Below are 17,877 nucleotides of genomic sequence, written 5' to 3' on the forward strand. Positions count from 1 at the left end.
CTAACTTATAAAATGAATGCTGTATTAAATGAAACAATTACATAATCTGTATATTTAGTATTTAATCAAAACTAATACATTTTGACCAGAATGGCGCTTGGAGAAAAAAGAATACACATAGTGGCATGCATTTCCATTTCAAAACTGCTGCCAAGCCAATCAAACAAATCTATGTAATTTGTACCTGTGGTGACAGTTGGGCAGTGTACAATAAAAGATAACCATAAGTGCAGTGAAATCAGGGTAGCAGACATTCAAAGACATTCAAAATGCAGCTGTATATAAAGTCTGTCCACAAATCACATTTTAGGGAAGATTCCCTAACCATAGAGTGAACAGGCTCCTTGGCCTGTGTGTGAAATACCGTGCACTCACCGGTGTCACGCTAAATATCACTGTGAGAAATGGATCAGCTGCAACATGCGACCTACTGTATCTTAAGAGGAGGAGTTTCCACCCCCCGCCAGCCCAATGCATACACACACTCAATACACACACTTTGCTATCATTAGCATTAGTGCACACTGTTTACCTCTCGTCAGAAACGTTTACATGTCGGGAGCGACGCGGTACAAAGTCACAAATGACATCCGAACTTTGTATGGCTGAAGATCCACCAAGGACAGCTCTCCTGGATTCCTTTCCGACTTGGAGGTTTGAAAATCCTCCTTTGAACTGCGGTAAACGGAGATTTAACGACCCATAGCTGGTGGTGACGGAGGCGTTGCATAGCAACCGGATCAATGTTAAAAGCTGCCATGGGGCTCAACCATATACACTGAGTATACATTGGGGTCTGTATATATATACAGACCTAGCAAATAACGTCCCCTAGCTGGGGGGTACGTATATATACGGACATGCAGAGAAAGAATTAACAAGACACCTAATGTTCCAGGCAATTGAGTCTGTAATGGGCCCCCCTCCAAATCAGCCTCTAGAGGCCTCCCCAGAAATGTGCACAAAGTTTGTCTCCCACTTTGTGGACAAAATAACAGCCATCAGGCAGAAGATCTCTTCGGCTCCCACAAACCCCCCTGGCAGCCCCCTAGTAACAACAAAACTCCCCCAGTTCGAACAGATTTCATTGACAACCCTGGAAGACTTCTCTCATATGAACTCCACCTCCTGCCCGCTTGACTCCATCCCCACTCGATTTCTCAAGGAGATCGTGGACACTGTCGGCCCCGATATCCTAGCCATCGTAAACTGCTCTCTATCCACTGGCTCCTTCCCAACATGTTTTAAGAATGCCCTCGTCCAACCCCTATTGAAAAAACCCTCGCTAGACCCCATGATTCTCAACAACTTTTTTATCAAAACTTTTAGAAAAGATTGTGTCCACTCAACTGCTCGATTTTATGAATTTTAACAGTATCTTCAAGGTTTTCCAGTCTGGTTTCCGGGCATGCCATAGCACAGAGACAGCTCTTTTAAAGGTTACAAACGATTTATTGCTTGCCGCGGACTCGGGCAACTGCTCAATTTTAATCCTCCTTGATCTTAGCTCCGCCTTCGACACAGTCGACCATTCTATTTTAATTAATCGCCTAGAAACCTGGGTTGGCATCGAGGGAGAAGCCCTGAACTGGTTCCGCTCCTATTTAACGGACAGAACCTTCTCAGTGGTAATCGGGGATGCCTCTTCCTCTCCGGGCTCACTCACCTGTGGGGTACCGCAGGGATCAATACTTGGTCCCCTCCTGTTTTCCATATATATGCTCCCCCTTGGCAATATAATCCGCAACCATAACATTCAATTTCACTGCTACACAGATGACACTCAACTATACATCCCCCTTCAACCTGGTGTTTCCGGTAACCTGTCCAGTATCTTATCCTGTCTCACTGACATCAAGGGCCGGGAGGTGGCCCGTAACCTGGGTGTGCTGTTCGACTCTGGCCTCTCCTTTACTCCCCAAATAACACGTGTCGTCCAAACATGCTACTTCCAATTAAGGAATATAGCCAGAATTTAAAAAAATCCTGTCACCCATGGACTTAGAAAAGGTAATTCATACTTTTATTTCTTCTCGTTTAGATTATTGCAACTCTATTTATTCCGGTCTCTGCAAAATATCTTTATCCCGCCTACAATTAGTACAAAACTCACTGGCCAGACTTTTAACCAACTCCAAAAGACGCGACCACATCACCCCCATATTAGCTACTCTCCATTGGTTACCCGTTCCAGAATTGATTTTACATTTTTACTCTGACTTTTAAAGCCCTGAATGGCCAGGCTCCCAGCTATGTCTCCGACATGCTGAAACCCTACAGGCCTGTGCGCCCACTCAGGTCCTCAGACAACCTGTGCGCCCAGACAACCTGTGCGCCCACTCAGGTCCTCAGACAAGGCCCTCCTGGAGACCCCTACAGCTCAGCTTGTCACTAAGGGCGGCAGGGCCTTTGCAACCAGGGCCCCCACTCTCTGGAATGCCCTATGTGCAAAATCAATATCCACATTTAAAACTCTCCTGAAAACCCACCTTTATGTTAAAGCCTTTTCCTAACTGTCATTATTGTATTATGTATGTTCTGTATTTTTATGCCTGCTATTGCATGGATTGATCTTTTATTGTTCTCTTTTGATGTACATTTATCTTCTGTCTGTTTATTGTGAATTTAGCTAATTATATTCATTAGGTAAATTAGGTAAATTAGGTAAATTAGGTAAATTAGGTAAATTAGGTAAATTAGGTAGCCACCACACAGTTGGTAATTTGCTTCCGATTACATAACATGTATTATGATAGGACTACAGTACATGCAATATGCAATATTGAAATAGACTGTTAGCATATATGTACTCCAAATCCACTTGATTATCAGCTACAAACATACACAGATGTGAAAAAAGCCTCCTATTTTATGCTGCCATGGGAACTGTTCTTTGAAAGGCATACTAGTGGAATAGTGTCTGTATTGGTGAAAGGAAAAGCCAGCCGGTGCGATGAAAGATGTCGGGACAAAGGCAAACACCATCATTATCCTCCAGTGAAATAGTACAGGTCACTCTTATATCTCATTATGGTCAGTGAGATGGGGGTACATGACTCTACTTTCCCACTCCCATTGACTCAGAGGATGACAGCTAACTTGTCTTTCTTCCTTCCTCTGTTTTCTATTTATTCTTTCACTCATTCTCTTTTACTCCCTCTTTCTCCATGCTCCTTTCCCTCTTTTGCATCATCCTGTATCAGTAATTTCATGTGGAGACCTGCCTACTCCTCCAAATGGGAAGAAGATTGGTACCCAGACCACCTTTGGAGCCTCTGCCATTTTTAGCTGCAGTCTTGGCTATGTTTTGACCGGCTCCACTGTCAGGGAGTGTCTTCTGTCCGGCCTATGGAGTGGGATGGATACACAGTGCCTGGGTAAAGCAGGGTCTAAACATTTCCTTTAACTGTTAAAGACAGCTATGGCCTGGATCAAGTGACACTATACATCTGTTCAGAAATAGTTCTGAGTGTTCTTTTAAAATCCTATAAGCCCTTAGTAAACCCAGTTCCAGTAGGTAACGAGAGAGTGTAATTGCTTCCCTTACTAGTCATGCATGGCCAATGACCACTTTTGGAAGAATAGAGACAATGCATTATATCTATTGTGTTCTAGCACTGGCAGTAGATGATGCCATTTCACATTTCCCTTAAGGCAAGCACATGATGTAGTACTTTAGCCGATGCGAAGTTGAAAAATGTAGTACAAATGCAAGCACTTCTTGTACAACTGTCTTAGCTCACTTGCAGCAGGGTACTCTACTGTATGGCCGCTTTGTGAGATTTAGTTTTTCCAAAATGTTAAATATGAGAGCGCAGCCATTGTGTCGCGACTGGCCTGAAACCGTCAAATGTCTGCCAAGCTTTACCAGCATGATTCCCTCTGCTGTGACAGATCGGATCCATAAACAAGCAAAAGCAGTATGGCTAAGCACAGCTGAGCTCAGCTCAGTACAGTGAAAGATAGGCGAAAAAGTAAGAAGGATGGAGAAATGTGACAGTATTGTTGGAACCGGATGCAATCTCAAAACATGATGGCCTCCTTGGCAGGTACATTAGTCCATTTCTCAACCCCTTTGACGCCTGCACTCTCAGCTCAGCACAAGATTGGTTCGGTTCATTAAAAGAAAGACACCACTCTCTTGTCTGGTGATATGACAGCCAGGGTTAACATAGCTGGGGACCTCTCGGCATAGTAGCCTACTTCAGCACAATCTTCACTGGATCTGGCTGCCCTCAAGTGTGGGAGTGTGATAATAAAATCCTCAGCTGAATTTCGAGTTGCAGGAATGAATTAGGGATATAAGATTCGCCGTCAGTGGACATTTTCTATGGTTTAAGTGGCGGTGGGAATCTCAGCAAGATTCCTCCTCTCTTAAGGGGATTTATTGTAGCTGAAAGTAATACGATTATGTGCATGAGTGTATTGTACAGATTTTGAGGAATTTCGCTGCGTCTTCTCCAGATGAGAGAAGCTAATCAGAGTTATCACTACAAGTTGGGTTGGGCAAATACTAGGTTAATAATTCATATGAACTGAACTTCCAGCTTATTTAATTATTATTTTTTTGTTAGGGTTAGAGTTAGAATAGAATACCCTTTAGTAGCAGTAGTCGTCATACAATTATGTTTTGATTCTGAAATGACCTCTGAAATGGATGTAGTAATATGCATATATCATTCTGCGTGATATAGCTGCTATAAAAGTGATGTGTTGAAATAACAAAGGTTTTATTGTTCTTTTAACGCATATAAATAAAATCTTTTCCCCTTTCACATGCTCTTGTTATGGTGGCCATGTCTCCTTTGTGGAAGCTATTTATGAACTCGGTAGGAGTAACCTAGAAATATAAAGGTTAAACAATTTTAAATTAAAAGCATTTTTGCTCTCTCTCCTTTTTCTCTCTCTCCTGCAGCTGGTCACTGTGGTGTGCCAGAGCAGATAGTTAATGGGCAGGTGATTGGGGAGAACTTTGGCTACAGGGATACGGTTGTTTACCAGTGTAACCCTGGCTTCAGGCTCATTGGCTCCTCAGTACGCATCTGCCAGCAGGACCACAACTGGTCCGGACAACTCCCAGCATGTATCGGTAAGTGCTTTAATACTGCTTCTCTTCCATGGCTGATTGAGTGCAAGAGAGGGTTGATAAGAGAGAAGGAAAGATTGTTGGAGACCGAGAGAAATAACGTCCGAGCTACACCAGAGAATGTACGCGTGACGCATGCACAGTCCGTGCACGCACTAAACGCTCCTGGCTACACCAGATCTGTGGGCGCATGCAGATTTGCTCCACTGTCTCCATTTGGGAGACAACATACATGCGAGTGGTGCTATACGCATGTCAAAAAATAGAAACGATCTTATTTTTAGAGCACGCTATCCACACGTCTGGTGTAGTCGGTATCATTGACATACATTGGATCTTTCCAAACGCACTGTACGCGCACATTAAATTACACTCACAGACATGAGACCGAGCTCGGTGTAGCTCGGTCGTCAAGAGAGAGTGACTGAGAGAGGGAGAGATAGTGCACATGTGTCTGTGTGTGATTGCTGTGCAGGCATAGAATAGAATGAGCGACAGTGAGTGGTTGTGGATGGATTGAAAAGACAGGGGAAATCTGTGTGTGAGAGAGGCGGGGGGGCCAGAGAGATCAAGAGCCAACTTTACAATACCTGTTTACAAGTGCCAACCCTGTCTGCACTCTAAATTTAGCCTGTTGTTGGTGCGCTGTTGCAATAAAACAGTGGTACCCAACCAGTGTGACTCCACATGATTACATTTTATTAGTGAAGCTCATGAATTATTCAAGGGGACCTACTGTAAGTTTTAGATATAATTTTTTTTCTGTGTGGTAAAAAGGTAACAGTATTATCCATTATTAAAAGGGTGTACTGTATTTTCTACTTATCTTGTGACACTCCAAAGTCACTTGGAATTCCTCTGGAGTGTTATGCTAACCATTAGTGCTTATACAGGGCATGCTCGTATGCTTGCAATGTTCAATCTTATGTTCACCTATTGACACAATTTAGATGTGTCATTTAGCCTTTCCCATCAACCCTGTCATTATGTGCAATTCCCATGGTGCTCTATAAGGTTAATGATATGATAATGACATTCATATGATAAGTGTCACTTTACGTCACCTATTGATTAATTATATTGAATTCTCCGTCTCTTGCATGCTCTCATACACATGCTATCTCTCCCTCTCTATTCCACTCTGCCCCACTCTCTCTTCCATCCCCTACCTCTCTTCTTTACCTCTCTCCCTTTGATCCTCATGTCTTTCCTTCCGGCTCTACCCCTTGGTGCACTCATGTCACCCCCAGCTGTTACATGTGGCCACCCAGGCAGTCCCATCTACGGTCGCACAACAGGAGATGGCTTCAACTACAATGATGTGGTGAATGTTGCGTGTAACAAAGGCTACACCCTGGAGGGCCCCTCCACAGCCCAGTGTCAGGCCAGTCGCCAGTGGAGCCAGCAGCCACCAACATGTAGAGGTAAGGCTACACCCTGGAGGGCCCCTCCACGGCCCAGTGTCAGGCCAGTCGTCAGTGGAGCCAGCAGCCACCAACATGTAGAGGTATCATCTTTTCTGTCCATTACATGCCAGGCAATGTGAAGGAGGTAAAATATTGCCTACAGTTGGGTGCCACCGATATTGTCCCTTATCATTTGACCCATTTAGGCCTGACCTCAAAATTTAAAAAAATCCTTCTAAATCCTCCAGTTTTCTGAAATAAATATTTTCACGATTTTTCAAAAATAGCAGACCTACAAGCTCGTAGCGCGCCACTCGGTGGCGCGCTATGAGCTTGTAGATCTGCTATTTTTCAATAGCTAAATTATAACATAATGTTTAAAACACCAAAAGGGGTTTTGCGCAGATCACGCAAACCTCAGCAAAAAGAAAACGACAATATCGATGGCCTCCAACTGTAGGCTTGTCCCTGATGAAGAATTTATAGTCGAATCTGATTGGCCAAATGTCGCCTATAGTCGAATGGTATTCGACTATAGGGAACTACGGGGATATCTTTGTTGTTGTTGTTGTTTTGCATGATTTGAATGGAGTCTGATGTATCCAGACTGATGAGGTTCATACCATTTGGGCTTCGGGGGTTGCTTAATGTCTGATTTAACATGATTTCTCCCAATACATCATGTTATATAATTATCCTATTTCTTTCAAACTATTTGTTAATTAATATATAACAAATTAGGACAATCTCTCAGTCGAATCATGTTTTTTTTTTTTGCATGATTAGACTAAGAGACTGGTAGTCGAATGAGACTCCCTCAATCGATTAGTCGACTATTCGACTAATCGAGATTAGGCCTATTGTAGGTTGAACAACCTACTGCGGCAGCTGAGTGGTACACTGACCGTTTTGACACCGAACAAATGTCAGTATGCATGTCATTACCAACGTGCTTCAATTGAGAGTATGCACATGCTTAAAGTGAATGGCAAATCGAGTGGCAAAGCCACATGCAAAGTGAGTTTAACATTGTTTAACGTTGTTTAATGCAATCAGATAGGACTTTTCTGTGTGGATGTATGGGCTGTCAAGGCCATACAGTAGGCGTTCCTACTGCATAACTTCCTGGTTTGATGATGATGTCACGTGCATACCCTCTATTGGTCACTCACCGGGATAATGTTGTTGCTCTAAAATAAATGGACATTGTCACAAAGTGGTCATAGCCTTGAACTCCGTGGACCGACCTGTCAGCCCTGCTTGACGTTCACAATGAGAAACTTTTCATCTGACATGGCCTTAATCATAAAGTCTGTAGACATCTTTAGAGATGGAATGGATTGATGGAGCACTTCCTGCAGTGTTATTATGACTCAAGAACCACCAGCAAGGATGAGCACATGAATCAGGAGCCAGCACCATGTGCAATATAATGATCACTCATCAATCATGACCAATACTCAATGTTCAGCAACACCATTAAAAGGTGCACGGTGTCTTTATTGTTACATCCTGTGTATGGGTACAAGAGTAGGCCTATATTATGTACATTTGTTTAACCCTGGTTGACACAAATTTGTATTATTCCAGTACTGGATCCAATGTGATAAATATAAATAAATAGAACGTTCTCCTATACTTGTATTCATTCATCCAATAGACAGTATAGATAATACTACATCAGTTTTGAAGGATTATGAAATTGAACTAGTCATCAGATTAGCCATGGCTAGTCAAATAAATCTTGTAATGCACATGTGAGCTGGACATTTGAAGGGATATGATGACAGTCATTATTCTTCTTACATAAGTCAAACCAAGTCGGAAAACCCAACAGGCTGTCAAGGTCCAGGCATTTTTTGTTATTAATTTGACTCTGACCACTACACCACTTAAAATGCACTAAAGGTCATTCAGCACAGAAATTGGAAATTGCAAGTGTGGTTGCAATTTCCCATAAGCGGCTCGTTAAGTATAGTATGATGATGATGTATTGATCCACATGACGTCACAGCTAACCAGATGAAGTTTATACGGATTAAATACATAAATAATAGTCTGGCATTACTATTAATGAATGAATGAATAAATGAATGAATGAATGAATAGTTTATTTAGGTCTTAAAACATGTACAGTACATGATTATTACAGCAACAAAACGTTTTACAGGACATGTTTGGAATACACAATGGGAATAGCAAAAAAAAAAGTGTACACTATGTTACAGTATGTATCACAGCCTCCCGAGAATAAATTGCAATGAGAAGCTTTCTGTGTTGGTCCTGTTTCCATGGCCATGAAGGCCATAGGTTGCTGCCAACAACAGTTATGGCCAGAGCTACAGTAGAACAAATATAAATGGCTTTTTCCTTGAAATTTACGAGTACTCGAGACCACACTGCTTCAAGGAAAAACAAGTCAGATCCCCAGTGGTGATATTTAGAGAGAAGTTAATTATGCAGATGATTGCCACATAACTGTTACTTAGTGTCACTTGTTTTGTGGCCCCATATAACTCACATTGGGGTAGAGGTCCTCTGTAAATGGCTGTAGATAGTTAATAATAGTAGATAGTAATTAAACTTGTACTGTATACACCTGAGCAAATTGCATTGCACAAATTAATTAAAAAACACCATATTATCTTGCATGTCTAAGCATTGCATCATGTGCTAGTAGGCCTACACGTACAGTAGCCTAGATATCAGATGCAATCCAACCGCATTCAGTACACTATTATCTGACACATTACCAGCTTAATCAGCACTGATTTATACTAAGCTAATGGATGAGGAGCCATTCATTGGCCATTTGATGCGATAACAAATGACTTATGTGTAATGCAGGGCAACTGGTGATTTTGGTAACTGTTGTTATGATGCTCTCCATGACAATGGAGAGCATAAAAAGAAACGATGCTAAATGCACTTAAAATTATCATTGATAAATAAACCGCAGAGGACTGCATTCTCTTTTAAATTGTTATTGCTGCACTGATGTTTTAGGGAAGAGTGCCTCTTCATTATACATTTCATGAAATTATGGCGTCAATATGCAACTCAGGCAACAATTTCTCAGAATTACATATTGAGAAATGGTGTCTTGACTGAAACATCCTTACAGCAAAATATGCCGTTATGATGAAGCTAAATAATTCATGAAGGCATAAATAATTTGTGCTGTTGTTTTTTCCTTTCTTGCCCAGTGGTGAACTGCACTGACCCAGGTATCCCTGCCAACTCCATCCGGGAGAGTAAGATTGAGCATGGAAACTTTACCTTTGGCAGTGTGGTGTTCTATGACTGTAACCCTGGATACTATCTATTTGGCTCGTCAGTGCTCACCTGCCAGCCGGCTGGACACTGGGACAAACCACTGCCTGAATGCATTGGTAGGATGGATGGTTCTATAACTATTTCCATGTCATATATTCATGTCTGCTTATGTACCTATCCATGTATCCATCTAAATGCATCAATTGAGCGATCTACTATATTGTATCTGTCTGTCTGCCTACCTGTCTTTCTCTCCATCTATTGTCCAGTGGTTCAAAAGGCTGATTCATTTTACAGCTGAGCCATATCTAGGTATTTAGTGTAGATAATAAAGAACCACTGTAAATAATACAGAAGTCCCACTTCCATGACCACTGACCATGTCAGAATCACTACCATGACCACTGACCATGTCAGAATCACTACCATGACCACTGACCATGTCAGAATCACTACCATGACCACTGACCATGTCAGAATCACTACCATGACCACTGACCATGTCAGAGTCACTACCATGACCACTGACCATGTCAGAGTCACTACCATGACCACTGACCATGTCAGAATCACTACCATGACCACTGACCATGTCAGAATCACTACCATGGCCACTGACCATGTCAGAATCACTACCATGACCACTGACCATGTCAGAATCACTACCATGACCACTGACCATGTCAGAATCACTACCATGACCACTGACCATGTCAGAATCACTACCATGACCACTGACCATGTCAGAATCACTACCATGACCACTGACCATGTCAGAATCACTACCATGACCACTGACCATGTCAGAATCACTACCATGACCACTGACCATGTCAGAATCACTACCATGACCACTGACCATGTCAGAATCAGAATCAGATTCAGAATCAGCTTTATTTGTCACATTACAAGTAAAGTGGGTGAAATACTTTGTTGTGCAGGCACTCATTGCAGTTACGGGGGATAGAGACAACAATTAGAACTACACAGCTGCAGCCATACTTCGGCACTGCCCTCAGCTTTCTTGCATCTCGAGAAGAAAAAAAGAAAAGGTGGTGGGTAGGGGAGGCGGGTGGGGGGGGGGGGGCATAAACAGAGGGAGGTGTGGGGGGGGGGCATAAGAAGATATCACATCACATCACATTTCAAGTAAGATTGGTAGTACTTGGTTGTGCAGGCACAGCATTTCTGGGGGGGGGGGGGGTTCATATCCACTTGAGTGGATATGGACTTTTGCTTTCAAAACTTTTAAAACTTTGAGTTTTAATGATACAGTAAGTTACTATCCGTCCTGAGAAGCAGCAGCTGTGTGATGCTTGATATCCCGGTTGCTTATGTTGTTGTGAGCCTAATGGGCCAGGAATGGGCCAACTATAACAGGACCACATGGAGACCAGTTGTTTCAGTTATAACTAATGATCTCACAGAAACAAACAGCCGCCACCACTACTCTACTGGGGTTAACTGAGGAAGCCATCGTTGAGTGTTGTGTTGAATGACTGATGGTGCCAAGATTCATGTTAGAGCATGTTAGAGCATGTGAAATTATTTAAAGTAAACCTCTGCATTTTGTACACAGGCGTGGGAAGTTCTGGGAACCACTTCATTTCATGATATTATGATACACTACAATTAGTTTGTCACACTGAATGCTGCACAGTAGTATCAGCTATATCAAATGTTTATATTCTATTCCAGGCTTCGGTGACTCTGAACAGAAATGAGTTTTGTCAACAATTGCTAAAACTCATTAAAACAAGAGTGTACATAATTAAGTAATGAGAAAGTGTTTTCTTTGTTTCTTCCCTACAAAACCTACAAGGACTTCAGGCATTTTGTATCTTTAGCGCTATCATATTTGATTTATTTGTATGTCTGGGGAAAGAGGATGTTATATATTCAATGTTCCCACTCAGACCTATATACTATAGCCAAATGAGAGTTGCAGCATAACAGAGTAGATTCTAAAACAGATTCTGATTTGCCTACTGTCTTACTGTCTTTTGATCCTGACATGGCAGCATGCAGTGGTGGGAAAAGTACTTGAATTGTTTACTTGAGTAAAAGTATCAATACTGCAATGTAGAAATACTCCGACTTTTACATGTAGTACAAGTCCAGAATTAAACATTTACTTACAAAAGTATTAGTATCAAAATGTAACAAAAGTACTGTGAGCTTTTAGATTGGCTTGTAGACTGGCAGCATGGAATCCTCACCCCTTCTCTTTATCTCTTCCAGAGGTGGACTGTGGAAACCCTGGTTCTCCTCCCGGTGGTGTCATGGTGGGGGAGAAGTTTACCTTCGGCTCCACGGTGCATTACTCCTGTTCTGGAGAGCGGCAGCTCATTGGAGACTCACCACTCTCCTGTCAGCTCAATGGACATTGGAGTGTCCCACTGCCCCACTGCTCAGGTACTGTTTATGCACGCACGAGCGTCCACAAAAGCTTCAAAATCGTTACCGTTTCCGCCAAGCCGAAGGCATGGCCGAGAATAGGTTTTCACCCCTGTCCATCCGTGCGTGTATGTGTGCGTCTGTGAGCAGCTAATCTCCGGCACCGATTGCTGTGAAATTTTGCACGCACATTCCCGCTAGGCCAAGGAAGAAATGCCACTCTACATTTTTCAAATCGACCACATAGTAGAGTTATACTGTGACTCACAGTATTGTGAGGGCAGATTTCTGGGAGCAGCTAATCTCCGGCACCGTTGGACCGTTGGACGTGAAACTTTGCACGCATACTCCTTGGAGACCAAGTAAAAAAAAACAACTATGCTCCAAATTTCTCACATCGGCCTGTTACAGCGCCACCAGGAAGCTGATTTTTGCTAAACCCATTTTTCCATAATTCTCCTGATTTTGTGCAAACATCACGCACATTGGTACAGATTATCTCTATGGTGATTAAGATGTATCTCCCATTATTTTAATATTCCATCCTGATTGGTTAAAGATGGTCTTCCAAAGTTTCCATGAGTGGCCTGTTTTGAACAAATTGCCTCAAATCATGAATGCAGTGCCCGATTACCATGAAACAGAGGAAGGTATTACAGGTATTACAGGTTTATCCAAACTTATATTTTAGCAGATCTTTTTTTAGTGAACGCAGCCTCAGTACCGATATATTATTCCCCAGCATTTCCAGCAATGTTAAAGGTAGGGCAACACATAAGGACCAACCTCAGAATATTTACATTTACATATACACACTAGTTCATATCCAGAGACAATTTCTCTTTATGGAAATGATTTAAATCGGGAAAGGTTCTCCATATCCGCTGAGAAAGCACAAACATAATTATGTCCTATACATAAACAGCAACAACAGCTTAAGACTGCCTTAAAGTGCCTTAAATTGATAAATTGCTCAGACTGCTTAACGTTCATAAACACACACCACATTGATACCATCAAGTCCTTTAAAGTGAAAAATGCAAATACAATAATACACAGCCAGTTAACACAATGTCAGCAATTTTGCAACTTCGCCCTGCTGTACAGTACAGTTACAGTAGGTATGTGACTATGTTATGCACCCTCTTCAGCACCATGGACAGCGAAGGACATTCAGAGTTGAGGTGGAAGGATGATTATGTAATAAAGTAATTTAAAAATAACATGTACAGTAATGTAATGTGCAGATAACATCATCAATACTGCGGGCAGTTGTTTAATGTCAGCCTAGCTTGATTCAGTAAAGACTGCAAAGATTGTTGAACTTGTTGAACTGAATCGCTTAAACATTCATTAATTATACAAAATGTTGGATTGAAGCCCTTTGCGAATGCCAGTAGCATCAGTCTTTTCTGTGGATGCAACAAGTTCTCACATGTTGCCCCAGAGGTCCCAAATGTGAGTCCAATCAACACTATTGGCATAACTACAGTGTGTAGGCAGAATCATTGCACTAATTTGAGTGAGTGAAGTTCCTTCTCACGCACGCACGCACGCACGCACGCACGCATGCACGCACGCACGTACGCACGCACACACACACACACACACACTTTTATTCACACTTTAAATCAAAACCAGAAAAACGAAATGCAGGACAGATATAGGGAGACTAGCGGTTAGTAGTGGGTCGTAATGACCTCATAGATCCAGTGCTGTGCAATAAAAAGTATTTGCCAGATCCACTCTGTTTTAGCTTGTGCCCCTTGGAAAATAAACCACCACTCAGCTCCTGTTGGTGTGTGTGTGTGTGTGTGTGTGTGTGTGTGTGTGTGTGTGTGTGTGTGTGTGTGTGTGTGTGTGTGTGTGTGTGTGTGTGTGTGTGTGTGTGTGTGTGTGTGTGTGTGTGTGTGTGTGTGTGTGTGTGTGTGAGGGGGGGGGGGGGGGGGGGGGGGGCGGGGGATGATGATATATCATCAGCCCTGGTCCAGTGCGTTAGCGAACTCACTAACACACTGAATAATTTTCAATGTTGCAACACTTGAAATTAAATTTTAACGCTAACACCGATATCGTGTGAATTTTGTCCATATCATGCAGCCCTAGTGTGTGTGTGTGTGTGTGTGTGTGTGTGTGTGTGTGTGTGTGTGTGTGTGTGTGTGTGTCTGGGTTATTTTGCATTATGCATGAATAAGGGCAACATGTGAGAACTTGTTGCATCCACAGAAAACTCGACTGATGCTACTGGCATTCGCAAAAGGGCTTCAATCCAACATTTTGTAATTAATGAATGTTTAGACGATTCAGTTCAACAAGTTCAACAATCTTTGCAATCTTTACTGAATCAAGCTAGGCTGACATTAAGCAACTGCCCGCAGTATTGATGATGTTATCTGCACATTACATAAATTACTTTATTACATAATCATGCTGTGTTTGCTGTGTTTCACTGGCATTTATTTTTTTCCTTCTTCCTCAACTCTGAATGTCCTTCGCTGTCCATGGTGCTGAAGGGGGTGCATAACATAGTCACAGACCTACTGTAACTGTACTGTACAGCAGGGCGAAGTTGCAAAATTGCTGATATTGTGTTAACTGGCTGTGTATTGTTGTATTTGCATTTTTCACTTTAAAGGACTTTATTGTATCAATGTGTTGTGTGTTTATGAACGTTAAGCTGTCTGAGCGATTTATCAATGGTGGCATTTTAAGGCAGTCTTCAGCTGTTGTTGCTGTATAGGACATAATTATGTTTGTGCTTTTTCAGCAGATATGGAGAACCTTTCATTTTAAATCATCTCCATACAATTGTATTTAAAGAGAAACTGATAATGTTGTCTCTGGATATGTACTAGTATATGTATTTGTAAATGTAAATATTCTGAAGTTGGCCCTTATTTGTTGCCCTACCTTTAACATTGCTGGAAATGCTATAGGGAATGCTATAGGGAAATATATATATATATATATATATTCAGTGCACACAACATAAATTATTTCAATTATTATTTGTTTATCTTTACACAATTTTGGCTTCCAGCTCATAAAACCCACTATAAACAGAATTTAAAAAAATGTGAATACTGTGAAGAAATCACCATTTACTCCTCAGTTTTTGCAGAGCATGAAGGTTTTAATCTGAATGCCACATTAAGAAATTAGGATCACATCAAATCAATCAAAACATGGTACTTTCAAAACAGAAATGTCAATCTTCAATACTTGGCTGGGAATCCCTTTGCCTTCATCACTCCCTCGATACGCTGTGGCATTGAGGCAATCAGCCTGTGGCATTGCCCGGGAGTTATGGAAGCCCAGGTTTCCTTGGTGCTTGCTATCAGCTCTTCTTTGCTTTTGGGTCTGGTGCTCCTCATTTTCCTTTTGATAATACCCCATAGATTCTCAATGGGGTTTAGGTCCGGCGAGTTGGCTGGCCAGTCAAGCACTGTGATGGCATGGGCATCAAACCAGGTTGTGGTGCTTCTGGTGGTATGGGCATGCAGGGGCCAGGTCCTGCTGGAAGATGAAATCTGCATCTCCATACAGATCCTCAGCAGAAGGAATCAAGGTCCAAGGGTTTGGAGGAAGACTGGTGAGGAACAGAATCCAAGCTGCTTGAGGTCCAGTGTGAAATATCCACAGTCAGTCATGATTTGGGGTGCAATGTCCAGTGCAGGTGTTGGTAAACTCTGCTTTCTTAAATCCAAGGTCACTGCAACAGTCTACCAGAATGTTTTAACAGGCTTCATGATTCCTTCTGCTGAGGATCCGTATGGAGATGCAGATTTCATCTTCCAGCAGGACCTGGCCCCTGCATGCCCATACCGCCAGAAGCACCACAACCTGGTTAGATGCCCATGCCATCACAGTGCTTGACTGGCCAGCCAACTCGCCGGACCTAAACCCCATTGAGAATCTATGGGGTATTATCAAGAGGGAAATGAGGGGCACAAGACCCTAAAACAAAGAAGAGCTGATAGCAAGCATCAAGTTAACCTGTTAGCACCAAGTTAACTCCCGGGCCACAGTAAATGGTGATTTCTTCACAGTATTCACATTTTTTTTTATTCCGTTTTAGTGGGTTTTATGAACTGGAAGCCAAAATTGTGTAAAGATAAACAAATAAATACTTGAAATCATTTATGTTGTGTGCACTGAATCTATAATCTATGAAAGTTAAACTTTTTGAATGGAATTATGGAAGTAAAACCAACTTTTCCATGATATTGTAATTTTTTGGAAAGGTGCTGTATATATCCAGCATGATTATGCATGCATGCAAAATAACCCAGACACTCAACGCAGTCCTATTCATGAATAGGAAATCTAGTGCCTTTTTTGTTTCGCTGATGAGTGCTAATTACAAGAATAGAATACTGATTATGCATCAGTGCCAAATACCACTCATCAGAACCCTTACCCTGATTCCAAATAGAGCATTATTTTGAGGAGGAGGTATGATTGATGAGCATTACAACTAAACCACAGTATGCGAAGGCGCTAATGGCATTGCCTGCATGAAATAACGATCAATTGAGTGGAAGATATTACTGGCGACATTATCGAAATGAAGATTTATACTCTTACTAACCAAAGCTTTTCCTCAACCCATCTTATGTCCTCATAATAATATTGTGGATTGTAATGGAATTATGAAGATGAGAATACTAAACTGTCCTGAAAACATTCAGATGAGTCATCACAGCTAGTGTCCTATTTTGCACCTCACAGTATAGAGGGTATGCTTAAAGTGAATGGCACATCGAGTGGCAAATCGAGTGGAAAAGCAACATGCAAAGTGAGTTTAACATTGTTTAACGTTGTTTAATGCAATCAGATAGGACTTTTCTGTTTGGATGCATGGGTTGTCAAGGCCAGAAAGTCGTTTCAGTAGACATTCCTGCATAACTTCCGGGTTTGATGATGATGTCACACGCATACCCTCTATACTGGGAAGCAAGGCTTCCACCTGTTGGTCGTCTGTCAGATGACCTATTCTTACATAGACCCCTGTTAGGCCATGTCCACTGACCACACCTCCAATGTATTCTTTGCTCTTTCATTGTGTAAACAGCTCGAGAGGTAAAGAGCTTGATTCGTCTCCCCGGATGTGGTCCGGACCACTCCTTGTAATAAAAGTGACATTGTGTCAGTCCACTCTCTACCTTGATTATTTCTTAAAGACTCTGATGTGAGTTCTAAATAATCCACTACAGGATCGTGATATTTCTTGAAAAATAATTGCGATATTATATTTTTCCATATCGCCCACCCCTAATTATAGCACTTATAACTGACTAAGTTATGGTAGTTATAATGTGCTGTTCCACTGAGGATAATAATGCATTATGACCAGCACTTGTAATACATTATAAATGTTGTTATAAGTTGTTATACATGTTTATAAATATGTATGTGTGTTATAATGCCTTATAAGCGCATTATAATACATTGTAAATATACCATTATAGATGCGACCTTAATATAAAGTCTTACCAGAAAGTGTTCCTTATTATGTTCAGGAAGATCTAGTCTTTACCTACTCAGCCATTTCCTTCCATCACCCTTAACTGCTCCTGAACACTTAAGCACAATATCTTTATTGCCTGTTTGCCCAGTCTGTATACTCCAGTGAATTCACTGTCCCAGAAGTCATTTTGTAAGCAGAGTTCTGCAGAAGTGAATGAGAGAGGGAGATTTTAAATTCTCTAA

At 41.7% G+C, this 17,877-nt stretch overlaps 1 protein-coding gene across 1 annotated transcript in view; it reads left to right on the top strand.

Moving 5' to 3' along the window:
• Window positions 1–17,877, top strand: part of LOC306924819 (CUB and sushi domain-containing protein 3-like) — a gene marked incomplete at both ends in the record, with an annotated part of 337,974 nt that overhangs the window by 256,361 nt on the left and 63,736 nt on the right. The window contains 5 exons of the mRNA XM_079503471.1: window positions 3,204–3,377; window positions 4,916–5,089; window positions 6,337–6,510; window positions 9,699–9,884; window positions 12,010–12,183. Of these exons, the coding sequence (XP_079359597.1) occupies window positions 3,204–3,377; window positions 4,916–5,089; window positions 6,337–6,510; window positions 9,699–9,884; window positions 12,010–12,183 (882 nt within the window). The remainder of the gene's footprint in view (window positions 1–3,203; window positions 3,378–4,915; window positions 5,090–6,336; window positions 6,511–9,698; window positions 9,885–12,009; window positions 12,184–17,877) is intronic.

The sequence above is a fragment of the Electrona antarctica genome (assembly GCF_951216825.1).
Source record: "Electrona antarctica genome assembly, chromosome: 6".
Classification (NCBI taxonomy): domain Eukaryota; kingdom Metazoa; phylum Chordata; class Actinopteri; order Myctophiformes; family Myctophidae; genus Electrona; species Electrona antarctica.